The sequence below is a fragment of the Coenobita brevimanus genome, chromosome 19, assembly GCF_032717465.1.
Source record: "Coenobita brevimanus isolate Jiangsu-jjx chromosome 19, ASM3271746v2, whole genome shotgun sequence".
Taxonomy (NCBI): Eukaryota; Metazoa; Arthropoda; class Malacostraca; order Decapoda; family Coenobitidae; genus Coenobita; species Coenobita brevimanus.
In genome coordinates this window covers 29,950,770-29,966,039 of record NC_136972.1, presented here as the reverse complement: position 1 = coordinate 29,966,039, position 15,270 = coordinate 29,950,770, and the positions used below count along the sequence as shown (strand labels likewise).

Here is a 15,270-nt window from a genome sequence, read left to right as displayed (position 1 = left end):
AATACTCTTACTTTCTGTGCATACAATAACACTAACTCACCTGCAGGCTACAGTTTACATATATGCAAAATCTTCATGCTAGTGTCTGAATTTCTTCATTAAAAACCTTTCCCCTGTAGGCTAAACACTTAACCCACTGAGCTGGGGGATGTCTGTGTATCAGTCTAACTATCTTTCTGCCTACCTACCTATCCATCATATGACTCAAGTGAAAACAAGTTAATTAATGCCTTACTCCCCTAAATGATATCCCGACCCAGTTCTGTCACGTGAAAGCATACCAACTAGATACTTACAGTTTCCATGACAATGTTCATGACTTAAGAATTAGCAGTATGTTAAGTGATGAAGAGATGGACATTTCAAGCGAAGTTAGAAGTGCCAGGACTAAAAAATCTCTGCAGATTCAAGCATTAGCGGTGTGAGTAGATGAGTAATTCAATGCCCAGTATCATCCTTAAATCCCAAACAGGATTGAGGCGTCTGGCAATAGATAGATAGATAGATAGAAAGAAGTACCAGTTTGTAACAGTAGCCCAGTTCCATCTCATGAAAACAAACTGACTACAGACCTTCAGTTTCCAAGACGGAGTTACTGATTTAAGTATTAGTAGTGTGAGTACGGTACAATGCCCAGTTATGCCTTTACGCCAGCTTTGCAGAGACATATACTAAGTTGTAGGACTGGCCTGGTTCTGTCAAGTGAAAAACAAAGAAAAGAAAAAAAAGTGGTTAGGGTGATCATACTGTAGTGCCTCAAGCATTAGCCGTGTGAGCACTACGATGTCCAGTTATGCCCCTGAACCAGTTGCGAAGTTCGACTGATGTTACAGTAAGATAGTTTGACTCCTCATCAACGCTCTCCCCAGCCCCTCCTGTCCCTCCCGTCCCTCCTCCCGGTCCTCCTGCCCCACCCGCCCCACCCCCCTCTCCCCCTAGGAGTGGTTTGGTCTCTATCCCACCCTTACGTTGCTTTCCAGTTGCCTTCTTCTTCTTTCGGTTGATCACTCCGTTGGGTTCGTCCATCATTTTGACAATCTGTGGAGAGAAAGTGATTATCAGTGTGACAACAGATAGATAAGTACATGGAGAGATGCAGAGAAAGACAGATAGACAGATAGACACAAACAGAGGAAGACATTGAAAGATGGGTACACAGAGGGCAAACAGATATAGACTGAGATAGATAGATACATACATACATACACAGGCAGACAGGTACAGAGATACAAACAAAAAGACAGGATTCACACACACAGACATACAGACAGAGACACACTAACCTGTGCCTGGTCTGACGCATCCATGGGTATGATAGAGATATCTCTCACAGCTCGGAATTTACCACAGTTGTTGATGTGTTCGTTCTCGAGACGGAAGAAATTCCAAATGAATCGCCTGCAGCAGAAAAGAAGAGTTAAATACAATAGTGCATTTGTTCTCAGCTCACCCGATCCACAACCCACTTAGCTTAGTCAATAGCTGGGTCAGAGGGAGGGTAAATTAGGCTATTGATCAAGGACACTCAATCCTGCTTTCGTAATGAGGTAGAAGTGAGTCTCCTTGGTTACTAATCATATCAATTCTCCAATCTGACTACACTTGGCCATCAACTATGCAGAAAAGTGGTTACGTACATATCTCTGCTAGGTTAGAATGAATCTTCTTGGTTACTAATCAAATGAACCTTCCAGTCCAAGTAACATGTGACAATCATATAAGTTAAAAGGGGATTACGTATCTTTGTCAGGTTAAAGCGAGTCTCTTGTTTACAGATCAAATCAACCCTCCAAGTTTATTTACCTGGCCATCAACTAAGCTGAAAAGGGGTTACATATCTCTGTCAGCTTAATGCCAATATAGCCATAGTCAGTTTGCTTTCACCCAACACAGATCCCTAACCGTTTCTCAGCTCGGTTGATAGCCAAGGGTAGTCAGATGGAAGGGTGGATTTGGTTAATTAACTGTCAATCCTGTGCAGTAACTTACAGAAGGGACTGCAATGAAGAAAAATAGTGTGTAGTACAAAGTTTATGAGAGAGACAGAAAGAGAGAGAACTAACTTTATATTCCGCCCACCTGAACACTTCCAGCGGTGCCAAAACTGATATAATAATTTCACTGCTGACGAGATTCATTTCGGTGAGGGTGAGCGAAAATGTCCAGCTAAACCGCAGAATGAAGTCCTCTACAATGCTGAAGTAGTAGTAGTACTGTGGGGTGGAGGTTAAAAAAAAAAGAGTATCATCATCATCATTATTGTTATTCTTATTATTATTATTATTATTACCATCAAGGAATGTGAAATATGAAAATGGGAGAACTAATGTATCTTCATCAGCATCAATGATATCATCCTTCTTCCCATCATCATCACCACCATCATCATCAATCATCAACACCATCATCATCATCTTCATGACCTCTTTTCCAACTCTGTCTCACAGGTAATATTAAGTGCACATAATAAATTTTAAAAAATCCAAATGGTCAGCCAGACAGACGGACAGGCCCCAACGTACCAGACACACAAACCAGCTTGTCTTGGAGAAATTTCTATTTTCAAGTGTTTCTTTCCATGATGGGTTAGCCAGAGAGATAAATATAGATATAAATGGATACTGACAGACACAAAGGTAGAAGCTTACTGGAGATAAATAAACCAGCTCCTCTCAGAAACTTATATTCGCCAGTGTTTCCCTCCAAGATCAATTAAGTAGACAGATAAATAGATAAGAAGACATAAAAACAGATACTTACTGGAGATGAATAAACCAGCTCTTCTCGGAGAAACTTATACTCCCCAGCATTCCTCTCCAAGACACCCCAATCCATGACCATATCCCACCAGAAGACGAAGCCAGATGATACAACACGTGACACAAGCAGCATGATGAAGAATGGGTTTTTGCTGTTGTCTGGGTACTGCTCTGTGGGTGATAGACAGACAGATAGATAGATAGATAAACAGACAGACAGACAGATAAACAGATATACAGATAGGTATATAGAAAGATTGTTGATAGGTAGATAAATAAATGGGTAGACAGATGCACAGATACAGAGAAATGAAACTCACCTTTATATATATGCACGAGACAAGTAAACGTCACAACGAAGAAGGTGGTGGCATACTTGAAGGCATTGACAAGGTGAGGGAACATTTCTTTTGTGTCTCGGTAACGACGTAAACACTGAGCGAATCTCCACCAAGCAGGAAGACAGGCTACAATGTTGCTGGTTACTGCAGCCTTGTTCATGCACACACCGTCTATAACTGTGACAAGAGGAGATTATTACTATTATTATTACTACAGCATTTCACTATCTGTTCTGTCTACCTTTTAATCATTTTTTGCCCCAATCAGGAGCATAAAGGTCTGGAGCCAGGTTGGTTAGTCCTGACAATTAAGGTGAGGGTGACCAGCCTTGGACACTCCAGAGTGGCATTATGTGGATAATAAACCCTAGCTACCCCTAAGATGAAAACCCTATTGGACCCCATCTGGCTGATATGCCTTACCCCACTAGACCACCACATGTTATTTGGTTACATGATTCCCATCCAACACAGTAAACTTGAAGGTAGCACTACAGTGAGTGGGTGGATAGTGGGCTATTCATCTATTTCTCTTGCCTTCAGTGGTACCCCAATTAATAAAATGTATGTAGAACCATAATTATACAGCAGAGTATTTCAAGACATGAATGTAGTGCTACACTGAGTGAGAGGATAGTGCATAACTTAATTTCTTACCTTCATTAGTGCCCCAATTAATACCATATATGTAGAAACAGATGGAGTATTCAAAATCCTTCAATGCCTGGACCAGTGTATTCAACTGATCGCCCAGCCAGAAGTCTGCAAACTGCACAAACACGAACGGTGCACACACCACACGAAACTGTTGGAAAGACAGAACAATGGAGATTAACTGTCTCAGGCTGGGTGGCTCCACTACTTAGTTACACAGACATGTCTCAACCCTCTCCCTATCCCCCAGAAGCAGGATGGTGGAATGCTGGAAGAGCAACATTAGCCTGCAGTGCATCTAGTTCACATTCAGTTATTGGCACGATGTAGTCAGACTGGAAGTTTGATTTGACAGGTAACAAAGGAGATTCATTTCTACCTAATAAACAAGGCTCAATGAATGTCATGCATGCAACAACCACAACACAGCAAGCAAGTTGTGAGAGTGGCCCAGTTCTGTCCAATGAAAATACAAGGACTATAATGTTAGCACCCTTTTTCTACACTGCTACTTTTGCTACTGTCACTCCAGGTAATTCACTTACATAACCCTTTTCAAATTTGTGGATAACTAAAGTAAAAGAACACAGAATAGCATAGCTGTTGTTTCCATCACCACAACCACCACCACCATCACCATCATCATCATCCAAACCTCTTTTCCCACCTAAGGATGACACGAGGCAGGGACCAGAAAGCCAGAAGAAACCTAATAGGAGAAACTATACCAGTACTTCTTTCACCTTACCTTGGCCCAGTTCGTCATCCTACTGCAGCCCATCTGATGCAGATTAGCGGCAGGATAAAGAACATTCTATGGCTCTACATTCTTTCCAGAGCACGTCTTTATGACCAACATAATTTTCAAGTGTTAGCTAATCTGTTGTTACACCACCGAATTCAAGATGGGGAGACCGCATTCATACCCCAAGTTAGAGTAAAAAGAATATAGCTAGAATACATTACTGAAGCAGATTTATCCCATACTCACTTTCAGCAAAATATAATCATCATCTTGTGTTGGCTAGAATAGAATACGAGAGCTGTCTCAACCATGAAAAGGTCAAAGCAGTAAAGGTTAACTGCTCACCAATTTCTTGAGGAGCCAGAATCGGGCCTCATGATGGAAGGTGCGTGTTGGGTTGAGCAGGAAGAGAACCATGAAACACAGCAGGGCAAGTGGCACTGTGTACGAGGGTATGGATAAAGCCTCAGCGTACAGGAACCCCAGCACACTTAGCGCCCAGATCACACCTGCCATGAATGACACAAACTTAGGCTTATTAATTCTACGCTAGACATATTTAAGACAGCAGAGAATGGTTTGGCTGTATGGAGAGAATGAAGATAAAGAGATTAACCAGAGATATGTATGGGATGGAGGAGAGGGGGAGAAGGATACCAAGGATGAGGTGGAAGAATGGGGTATGAAAGTACACGAGAGAAGGGGTGGAGCTGATGGACTGGCCAAATCACACCAATTATAAGAGTAATCCAAGTTTCCTCTCCCCTCTACCTCACTAACTCTCCCAGTCAGTCTCTTATTCTCCATTCACTCATTCCTCCATCTTATCCTGTCTCCCCCTCTCCTCCTCCCTCCACCTTACTCACACACACTCCACACTCCCCAAGTCAGTCCCTCATTCTTAATTTTCTCCAAGCCATCCTCTCCATCTCATCCTCGGACTTCCCTCTCCCCCTCCAACTCACCGACATACTGTATGCTCTCCTAGTCAATCTCTCATTCTCCACTCTCTCCATTTGTAAATCACCAAATACAGTATACAAGCCAAGTTACAAGTGGAAGAAGTGATGAAACCAGAAATTTAGCCACTTTCACTGAGGCACTGTTCAGTAAGATGGCTTCTTGGGTCGATCTCAAATATGACAACAAAACTAACACCTACCAAGTAATGATCATCAGCAGGCTGCCCTCCCTCCAACTCATTCACAGATACTAACCACTTATTACTCACCAAAAATGGCAGCAATTTCAATGAGGTGTTGCTCGGTGAGGTGGTTCCTGGGGTCAATCTCGAATATCAGGACGTGGTTGACACCTGACGACCGCCATCCGTAGATGTTGATGCCGATAAGGAAGAGGAAGAGGATGATGAGCAGCGGTGCACGGAAGAGTCGAAGAACTACATCAATTCTGTGTTGACCCCCGTGGAAAATACCTATAAGAGGAAAAAGATGTGTTGTTGGTGCTGTTGTTGTGGCTCCAGGTTCATCTGAATGTGATCCCATTGAACTGCAGATTTAAGTTCCCATCTCCTGCTGTCCATTTTGTGTTTAACTCCATGGAAGATACCTGGGAGATGGAAAAGCTGTATTAATGTTGTTGTTGTTATGGCCTCGGGGTCATCTGAATGTGAACCCAGAGGACAGCAGGTTTAAAGTGCCGTTATTATGCAATCCACCATCCTCCTTTCCAGAATAAGGAGGATCTTGAGAAATGTTTATATAACTGGGTTGCAGAAGTACCTGCTTAGGCTATATCGGTGGTTCCACAAAAGGGCATCCATTTCCAGCACCTTTGCTGCTAGAAATAAAAGGTGAAAATGAAAAACAAGACAGTGATGAGGAGTGCATGGAAGAGTTGGGGAACAACATCAATTCTGTGCTTACCCTCTTGGAGATAACTGGAATGGAGGAGAGAGACTGTGTAAGCCAATTACATATATATATATTTTTTTAATTAAAATAAATATGATGCCATATTTTGCAACAGTTGCTGAAAACATATATACCAGTACATACTGTACCTACATACCACTAATACATAATCCTATCACTATTGCCACCACTAATAAACACCACCACCACCACTACTACTACCAACTAATTATTTTGCAACAGTTGCTGAAAACATACATACCAGTACATACACACATACTACTACCACTACTGCCACTACTAATAAACTACAACACCACCACCACCACCACCACCACTACTATTACTACTACCACTGTACTACTAGCACCACCACCACTACTACTATCATATAATTACTACTAATGTACTGTACTATTATCACTCACCTGACAGAATAACCGAGACAAGAAGTACAATAAATGCTCCGGAGAACAGTCCAACTTTGAAGGTGGTCCAAGGGCTCTGAGCTTCACCAAGTGGGGGCACTCGTAGGCGCTTCATAGCCCTCTGCCGGTCACCCTGCTCTAGCTCGGAGGTAAAAGTGCCTTCGACCTGTTGTGGAGAAAGTAGTAATGGTAGCAGAAGTAGTAGTAGTAGTAGCAGTAGCAGTGGTGTTGGTGGCAGTATTAGTAACAATGGTAGGAGTATAGTTATTTCATTTTAACTTGGTCTTGATTTTCATCATTTTGTAGCTTATTTCATCCACACCAGTGATGCCGGAAGACTATACTATGGTTCTACAGACTCGCCATAAGACTTCTTTATAACTATAGTCACGGCTCACAACTCTGAGGTTGTCATTATCGTGCCCTGGCAACCTACCCATCAACAATGCATCTGATTTCGTGATTAATATGATGCGCGTGTGATTTGTGTATATGTTCATGTATAATAATACTGAATATAATATATTCGTGTATAATAATATGATTTGTGTATAATGTGATACAAAATCGGACGCACTGTTGACAGGTAGGTTGCCAGGGTACGATAATGATAACCTCAGAGTCTTGCACTGCAACTATAGTACCATATTCATGTTAATCCACTGATACAACTCAGCATTCATGATGGAGAGATGACAACTTCAGGCCAAATTAGAGTGAAAAGAGTACAGCTGGTCCCCGTTATGGAAATAAAAACTGTCGGTGTGGACTAATGTCATTGTTGTTGTTGTTGTTGTGGCCCCTGATTCATTTGGATATGAACCCCGTGAATGGCAAGATGAATCTGCCCTTCTGCTGCCATCCACCATCCTCTCTTCTGAGGATGGGGAGGCAGTTGAGGGATGTTTGTATACCCTGGTAACTTCACCGACCAATTACATCACGGCCACCACATGAAGGTGTCTCATCAATTAAATAAGCATAATAACTTTAATAAAATCATCTTGACTGAGCAAAATTGTCTGGAGTCAGGAGAAACTGTACATAAGCAAATTATATGAGAAAGGAGTGTGTGATTAGGAAACGCATGAGAGGGCAGCCAGATAGAAGAGGACAAGGAGATATGATGGTGATTTTAATTGTGGGCACATCTTACATTATTAAGGTATCTGGTTATAGACAGATAGATAGACAGAGACAGACATACAGATATAGACTGATAAAGAGGTAGATATAGATAACTAGACAGCCGGGTAGATAATAAAATCACTCCTCTGACTATGCTTGTGATAAATCCTGGAGGGAGGGCAGGAGCAAAGGTAATGTCAAAATCACTCACCTCCTGAATAAGTTTGTCGATGTCCTTGTTGGTGTTAAACGTGGAGCAGTCTACATTGTCTTCTCGCCATTTCGCCCCATTCGTGGTGGACATCAACTGCAACAAAGAGGGTCAGATTACATTAAACATTAGATAAAAGTGAAAGAGTGCTGTGGTGTTGATGTCGATATGCTGGCAAACACACGGAGAAAGACTGAGATGCTTTGGCCATGTCGAGAGATTGGAGCATGGGACAGAGTAGGAAGATGAGGTGGAAGGCAGAAGGAGGAGGGGGAGATTGAGGATGAGATGGAGAAATTACTTCCACTGTAGTTCATCTACAGACTCCAACATGCTTGCATGCATCGGACTTGGTCACTTAATCTGAGCTCTTCACACTGCTTGATCTCTAGCAACTTATCTACAGTATTCAGCCCCCCTTAACCCTGAGGTCACACTGTATGACACCAACCAAAGTCTTTTTCGGGGCTGCTTCTAGTAACTTCACCTTTATTTATACTTCTGACTCTCCACACCCACTTATCCTCCATCCTCTCCACACCCAGTTATCCTCCATCCTCTCCACAAAACCAAACCAACTCAATCTGCCTCTACTCATCACAACAATAATACATTCAAGTGCCATCCTTCCCCTCAACTCTTCATTCGCAGTCCTAACCACCCCAGGCCTGTCATTCAAGGATGCACTACACTTTCATTTAATCATTCTCATCTCTGTACCTTTTAACCTACCGTATTAATATCCACCTTTTTTACTGCCCAACTCTCACTACCATATAACATTAAACTCCTAACACATGCTGCATACAAGTACCCCTTAACACAAGGGAAGAGTCCTCTCAATGTCAGGAGGGGAAACAACTCCCTAAATTTCTTCCAATCACTCCTTAACCTTGCTACTGAGCTAGGTTCTGCCTCACCTCCTGCACACATCATGTCCCCCAAATAAAAGAATTTATTTCAACACTCAAGAGACTCTCCAGTGTGATTAATCCTTTCCCATCTCTCTCCTTCTGTATGCTCTGCCTTACATACTGCACACTCAGGTGGAGAAATGGAGTGGAGAGGTATGAAGGTGGTGTGAGTTGGAGATAGGGCAGTCATATGGGTGAGGACAGAGTGATATGAAGGTGATTTGTTTGTGGTCAACCCTTATGGGATTAAAGTATATGGCAATAAGATGGATAGATTGATAAATTAAAACAGATTCTGAATTTGCGTTTTGTTCCGGTCAAAAGCAGTAAAATTAGAATTGGTAGTTCTAGAGGAAGAGACAAGAGGAGAGGAGAGGAGCACTAAAAAAAAGTAAATAATACTCTCACCTTATCATGCTTCTTCAGTATCTTCCTAAAGCCTGTGAAATTAAGACTCTGGTAATTCTGAAGAAGGATGAGGCTGAGATAGAACTCGGAGAAGGCCAGCTTGAGGTCCTGCATCTTGCGTGCCGGTACATTGAGCTTAGGTAGGAATGTGAAGCCCTTGCGGTTCCTCAGACCATCACCATGCTGTTCTTTGGAGGCCTGGAGATCTGACTTTAGTGTTGTGTACTTCCTTGTTGCTTCGGCCATCTTCTCTGTAAAGGGCAAAAGGAACTGGATTTTAAACTCTCCTATGCTGAAGTTCTGTGTATAAGCAGATAGATGCAGTACCATACATTAGAGAGACAGAGGGAGCTGATAAAGGGATACATATATTGACTGTCCTGTAAGACTTCTCAGAAACTTCAGGAAGTTATTCTAGGGATAATATTTGGTGAAAAAATGTTGTATCAATAATGGTGCAATTCTCAACAATTATGAAGCTACAGTTACTGATGACTTTGTGGGTTAAAATGGTCACCCTCATAAAAACCTGATAGAAGGAGTGATGAAGTTTAAGTGGGCACTCTTTGGCTAATTTCTCCTGTATGTTTTTTTTCCCGACTCTCTGGTGCCTACCTCACCTCATCTCACGGTAGGAAAAGAGGTATGGATGATGAAATTTAAAAATGTCTGATCTTTAGGTAGTGCTGCTGAGTAGGTTAAACTTTGTAACGTAAGATGCAGATTATCACATAGTATTTAATGGTGTTCCATAAACAACCATAAAAAAATATATAGGTCCTTGCTTAAATCTTCACTCACTCAGGTTTTATAATATGAATATGAACCCAACATTTATATCATTAGAGTCAAGAGTGAAAAACTGTGAGCATGTCCCCAGTTTTTAAGCATACCCCCAGCTTTTGACAGTCACTTATGAAACACCTGTAACTGTTATATATGACCAGCCTTCATCTTACATTACAGAGTGTATTCAGCAACAGGACAGAAGGGTCAGACATGTTCTATAATCCCATCTGTGGAAAACCTGTAGTTGTGTGATGTGATCAGCCTGCATCCAACAAAACAGTCTATCTATCTATCTATCTATAGCCCGACGCCCTAATCCCGCAAAGGGTGGCCGCAGACAAAACGCCTCCAAGTCACTCTGTCACCCACCATTTGACTACCCTCCCCCCAACTCACCCCCCCCTCCCTCATATACCCCTCAACTCCATCCCTCCACCTCATCCTCGGTCTACCCCTCCCTCTCCCTCCCTCCACCTCACCTACATACAAAGTGCAGTCGGGAAAAAAAAAAAAATTCAGACATGTTTTATCATCATCATATAATTCAGCAACCGCTGTAAAAAACTGGAGCTTTTCCACACCTCTGCACTCAAAGTTTTTACTGATATGGCCATAAAATAACCGACATGTGAAAAAAAAGTTGATACGGGTTGGTTCCTTTCACAGACAAGGAAGATCTAGTCATAAAAATGTGCTAAATATCTGATGATGACTTCCACTTGTTACCTCTATAAATCTATAAGGATAACTGGAAAGGGAAGCATTCATGGGTTGGTTCTTGTATAACTGGTTGACTGGTTTTATACAGTACACATGCCTCAACTCCCTCCCTATCCTTGGAAACGTGGATGAAGGAACACAGGAAAAGGAAAGCTTCAGCCAAATCCACATCCAGAAGAGCCTGGGGTCTCGTGCGCACGTACACACACACACACACACAAGACTAAGCAGCCAACCTGAGAAGAATGTGTTAATCTTGGCCAGCTCCTTGTCACAGACCCGGAAGAACTGTTCATCAAAGCGTGCATAGTATCTGGTGATGACTTCAGCTTCTGTTACCTCTGATGATGGGGCTTGTTCCACTGCTGCATACAACATAGCCTGGGGAGAGAAAAATACAATTAAAGTAATTCCTCATTTAACAAGCTTTCATATAACACATTTTTCACTATAAGGCTGTTCATCAAAGCAAGAACAATTTTCACATAACAAGCCATTCTTCATCATCAAGTAGTTACGATGCATAGCCAATAAAACTTTATCTCAATGCATATAGATTACCTAATTCTTTACATTGCACATGGACTTTGACATCTGGTACATTGAGATACACCCAAAACATCATCAGACATATACAGTAATGACATTTATTTACAGCACTTTCTATGTCCTTTTAACATTTTAGTACGGTACATAATAATTCAAGCTAAACTATAACACTCATTTCAAGCAATTTTCATTTAAGATGGTGGTTTTTAAGAACACATTACACCAGTAAGTGAGGAGTTACTGTATTATTACTACTACTACTATTATTGTTAGTCTATTACTACTACTACTATGAATTAATATCCAACCTTCATCTCCTCATAACTGATATACTGCTTTCTCCACTCAGGGGTGATGTGAGCGGCAAGGTGCTCAGCGAACTTCATGATGCCGGTGTGTACGTGTGTGTGTACGCTGCTAGAAGCTTTGTGTGTCTGTGTGTCAGACACTGATGATTACGATGACTAGATGATCATAGGCTGAAAGGAGAGATTAAATACTGGTTAGTGGAGAAATTCAGTATGACATGCATTAATGTTGTTGTTGTTGTTATTATTATTATTGCAGTATTATTATTAGTGGTAGGTGGTGGTGACCATCATCCACTCACTTGATGTAGTGCTGCCTACTTCTTCCTTAGCCTTTATCATTCTGTTTCTGTGCCTGCCCTTCTCTTCTATTTCTTCCATCTTTCCTGTCACTTCTTATTGCTTTTCCTTCCTTTACAGGTGGCTTTACATTGAGTGACAAGCCAAATGGTTTCCTGTAAGCCACGAAACCATTTACAACAGTGGGTGGTAACCATATAACCAAACCATGTGTGCTCCCTACGTGTCAACAAGAGGGTTGGTGGAGGGTTAGTGTCCCTCCCAGTAAAACAAATAACTCAAAGTCAAATGGCCACCCCTTAAGGGATTATGGTGTCTAGCAATAGATAGGTAGATAGTCCATTGCCAGATGCCATGTATATATCCCAAACGGGGTGGTAAAGGGCTTAGAGTTAATTGTTTTACAGGGTATTATTATTATTATTATTGCTAGAGCTACCATTCCTTCACCATCATTATCATTACCGTACATAATCATTACCGTACATCATCATTCCAACCTCTTTTCCCACCTATGAAGGGGTGAGGTAGGATCCAGGGAGCAAGAAAAACCCTGATATTAATATACCGGTACTTAAATTACAAACTTTTAAAAAATATGTGCATGGATCATAACAGTTCAATTAAAAGGATGACTGATATTATTCACTGCAAAGAAAAAGTACAATGATCTGACCATGTGGAGAGAATGGAGAGGCAGTGTCTATATTAAAGCTATTTAAGTATCAGTTGCTTAAATTGCTGTTGCTGCTGGTTAACCCCTGTCTATATGACCATGCAAACTTACTGACCATAGGTAAGTAACTGCTTCTGTAGAGCTGTCCTACAGATACAGCACAATACATACACTGTAGAGATCCAATGCCTCCTTGTGATAGTGTCTCATCAGAGTCCTTCCCATAGGGAGGTGCAGGGAAATATGAGGAGATTTAGTTCCCAGCTGAACATTGCAACCGTTTAACTCCACCCAGGGAGCACCATGCCACCTTGCGTAGGCTCCTACTTAGCAACAGAGAGGTGGGATCAAGTCCTGTGTACAACGGGTGCTTAAACACTTGCCAGCGCCAGGTGTCTGGTTACTTTTTTTGGTGGTGGGAGGGACCAATCACAATATGGCTCAAGGTTTAGTCAGATTTAAAAATAAATAAAATATACAGTACCGGGTAGTTCTATTTTTCAGGTTTACCTAAGAACTTATCTGTGAAAACCACATGATTTTGTCTCAACCTTGGCATCCTTTGGCCCTAACCCAGAAAAGGAAAAAAATTGCAGCTTTCACAGTTAGCCTATGTTAGGGGATGGTCATGTTAGATGTGGCTTGTGCAATGGCCATAAATAAGGATGTGCAACTTAATAACTATGGTACCTTGAAAACTTATTAAAAAAACAAAGGAAATTAAACTATTTTGGGGAAACTGAAAATTAGGTCAAGCGGGTGGGGCATCCCGTTTATATTCCCCACATACAGCAAGGTTTGATTTCTAAAATAACAGTGCCACAAAAGAAAAATTGAAAATACTGTGGAAATTTTATTACATTTACGTCGTTAAAAGCATTTCCTGTATGAATGTAAAGGGCAAGTACCTAGTTGCTATAAGAAAAACTCAGATCTAGACTAGGCTAATAAACACCGGCAACCATCTCAAGTGCTGCTAACTTCTAGGCCATCCAGTTCTATGCATGTAATATTCTTACCACTGGTGAAATCTGTGGCTCTCAACGTGCAGCGATGAATTAATGTTCATCTTGTTAGCCTACTTAGCCCCTGATTCCATGAAACCTGAGTGACATCAGGATACGCCACTGTTGGTGAGATTGGTCCTATATTACCAAACCCAGCGTTACAAAAATCGCCAAACTAGTCCTCAAAAACTATTGCAATGTCACTAAACAGAAAAACTGTTCAAGTAACCGGTAGGTAATAATACAAAATCTCAATGGATTTCCCTAGAAACTTACAAAAATCCCTTCTATTTGCGGCAAAGTGGACATACTGTACCAGATGAAACTAATGTAAACAATAACACAGGAGCTACACGATCAAAATAAATTGTAATAATCTGGCATACAAGATGAGGAACATGAAAGAAAAATTAATTTAAACAAACGTCCGCAACTATTGCATTTTTTTTACTACCTTTCCCAGTAATATGGTTACCTCTGTAAATCTGTTTTTGGCAACTCTACACACAGCGGGGTATTCAACATTGCTGCTTGTAATTCATTCACCTTAGCTTGGCGGAGATTTTCGTCCTTTTCCAGCCATTTCTCACAGCCCAGTGATAGTATAGGATATTATTAATTATTTTATTTTTTCCATTGAATGTGTCCGTGTCTTAAACCATATTTATTGTACATATCCTTAAATTTGTGAGTTGTTTTGGCACACACTATTTCATTCGGTAGTGCATTCCATTGATCAATTGCTCTGTTTGGGAAGCTGAATTTCCTTACGTCTTTATCACCTCTCTTCTTATGGAGTTTTTTGCAGTGTCCCCTTGCTGATGCTTCTCCATATGTAAGTAATCATTTATGTCTATTTTCTCCTTCCCTGATATGCACTTATATAGCATTATCATGTCACCTCTTTTCCTTCTCTTCTGTAGTGTTGGTAGATTCAGTTTATTTAGTCTTCCTTCGTAGCGTAGGTCCCTTAAGCTTGGTATCCATCTTGTAGCGGCCCTTTGAACTTTTTCAATCTTGTCTATGTGTTTTTTGAGATGAGGACTCCAGACTATTGATGCATATTCCAGGGTTGGTCTAATGAATGATGTTATTATCCTTCTTAGCATGTCTCCATTTATGTATGTGAATGCTATTCTCATATTCGCAAGCAGTGTATACATGTTCCGTACCTTCTCGCTGATGTGGTCAGCCGGAGATAGTCTGTTAGTGATAATCACACCTAGGTCTTTCTCTCTTTCTGATGTGTATAGGGTTTTATTTCCTAACTTATAATCCCAATCAGGTCTTTTTCCACTTTTACCAAACTTGATTACATGACACTTGTCCACATTGAATTCCATTTGCCATGTACTACTCCATTCATGAAATTTATTTAATTCTTCTTGTAGCTCCCTACAAGAGTCTGTGCTAGTAATTCTCCTTTGTATTTTTGCATCATCTGCAAACATATTCAGAT

The 15,270-nt window shown here is 41.1% G+C and overlaps 1 protein-coding gene across 1 annotated transcript; it reads right to left on the bottom strand.

Moving 5' to 3' along the window:
- Positions 1-756: 756 nt before the first annotated feature.
- On the bottom strand, positions 757-13,930 carry LOC145391740 (solute carrier family 53 member 1-like). Its single transcript, XM_080266275.1, has 14 exons — positions 13,824-13,930; positions 11,829-11,999; positions 11,208-11,352; positions 9,463-9,713; positions 8,141-8,236; positions 6,802-6,967; positions 5,731-5,934; positions 4,845-5,008; positions 3,758-3,905; positions 3,080-3,277; positions 2,761-2,930; positions 2,080-2,213; positions 1,284-1,398; positions 757-1,038 (listed from the first exon to the last, which is right to left on the bottom strand). The coding sequence occupies exons 2-14, from the start codon at positions 11,904-11,906 to the stop codon at positions 757-759; spliced, it is 2,151 nt and encodes a 716-aa protein (XP_080122401.1). The 5' UTR covers positions 11,907-11,999; positions 13,824-13,930.
- Positions 13,931-15,270: the final 1,340 nt, after the last annotated feature.

Coding starts and splice junctions, on each gene's coding strand:
- LOC145391740 (XM_080266275.1), bottom strand. CDS start 11,906: ATGAAGTTCGCTGAGCACCTTGCCGCTCACATCACCCCTGAGTGGAGA. Junction 5,009..5,730: donor TGAAATTGCTGCCATTTTTG/GTGAGTAATAAG, acceptor CATTCATGGCAG/GTGTGATCTGGGCGCTAAGT. Junction 1,399..2,079: donor GCACCGCTGGAAGTGTTCAG/GTGGGCGGAATA, acceptor TTTCTGCTGCAG/GCGATTCATTTGGAATTTCT.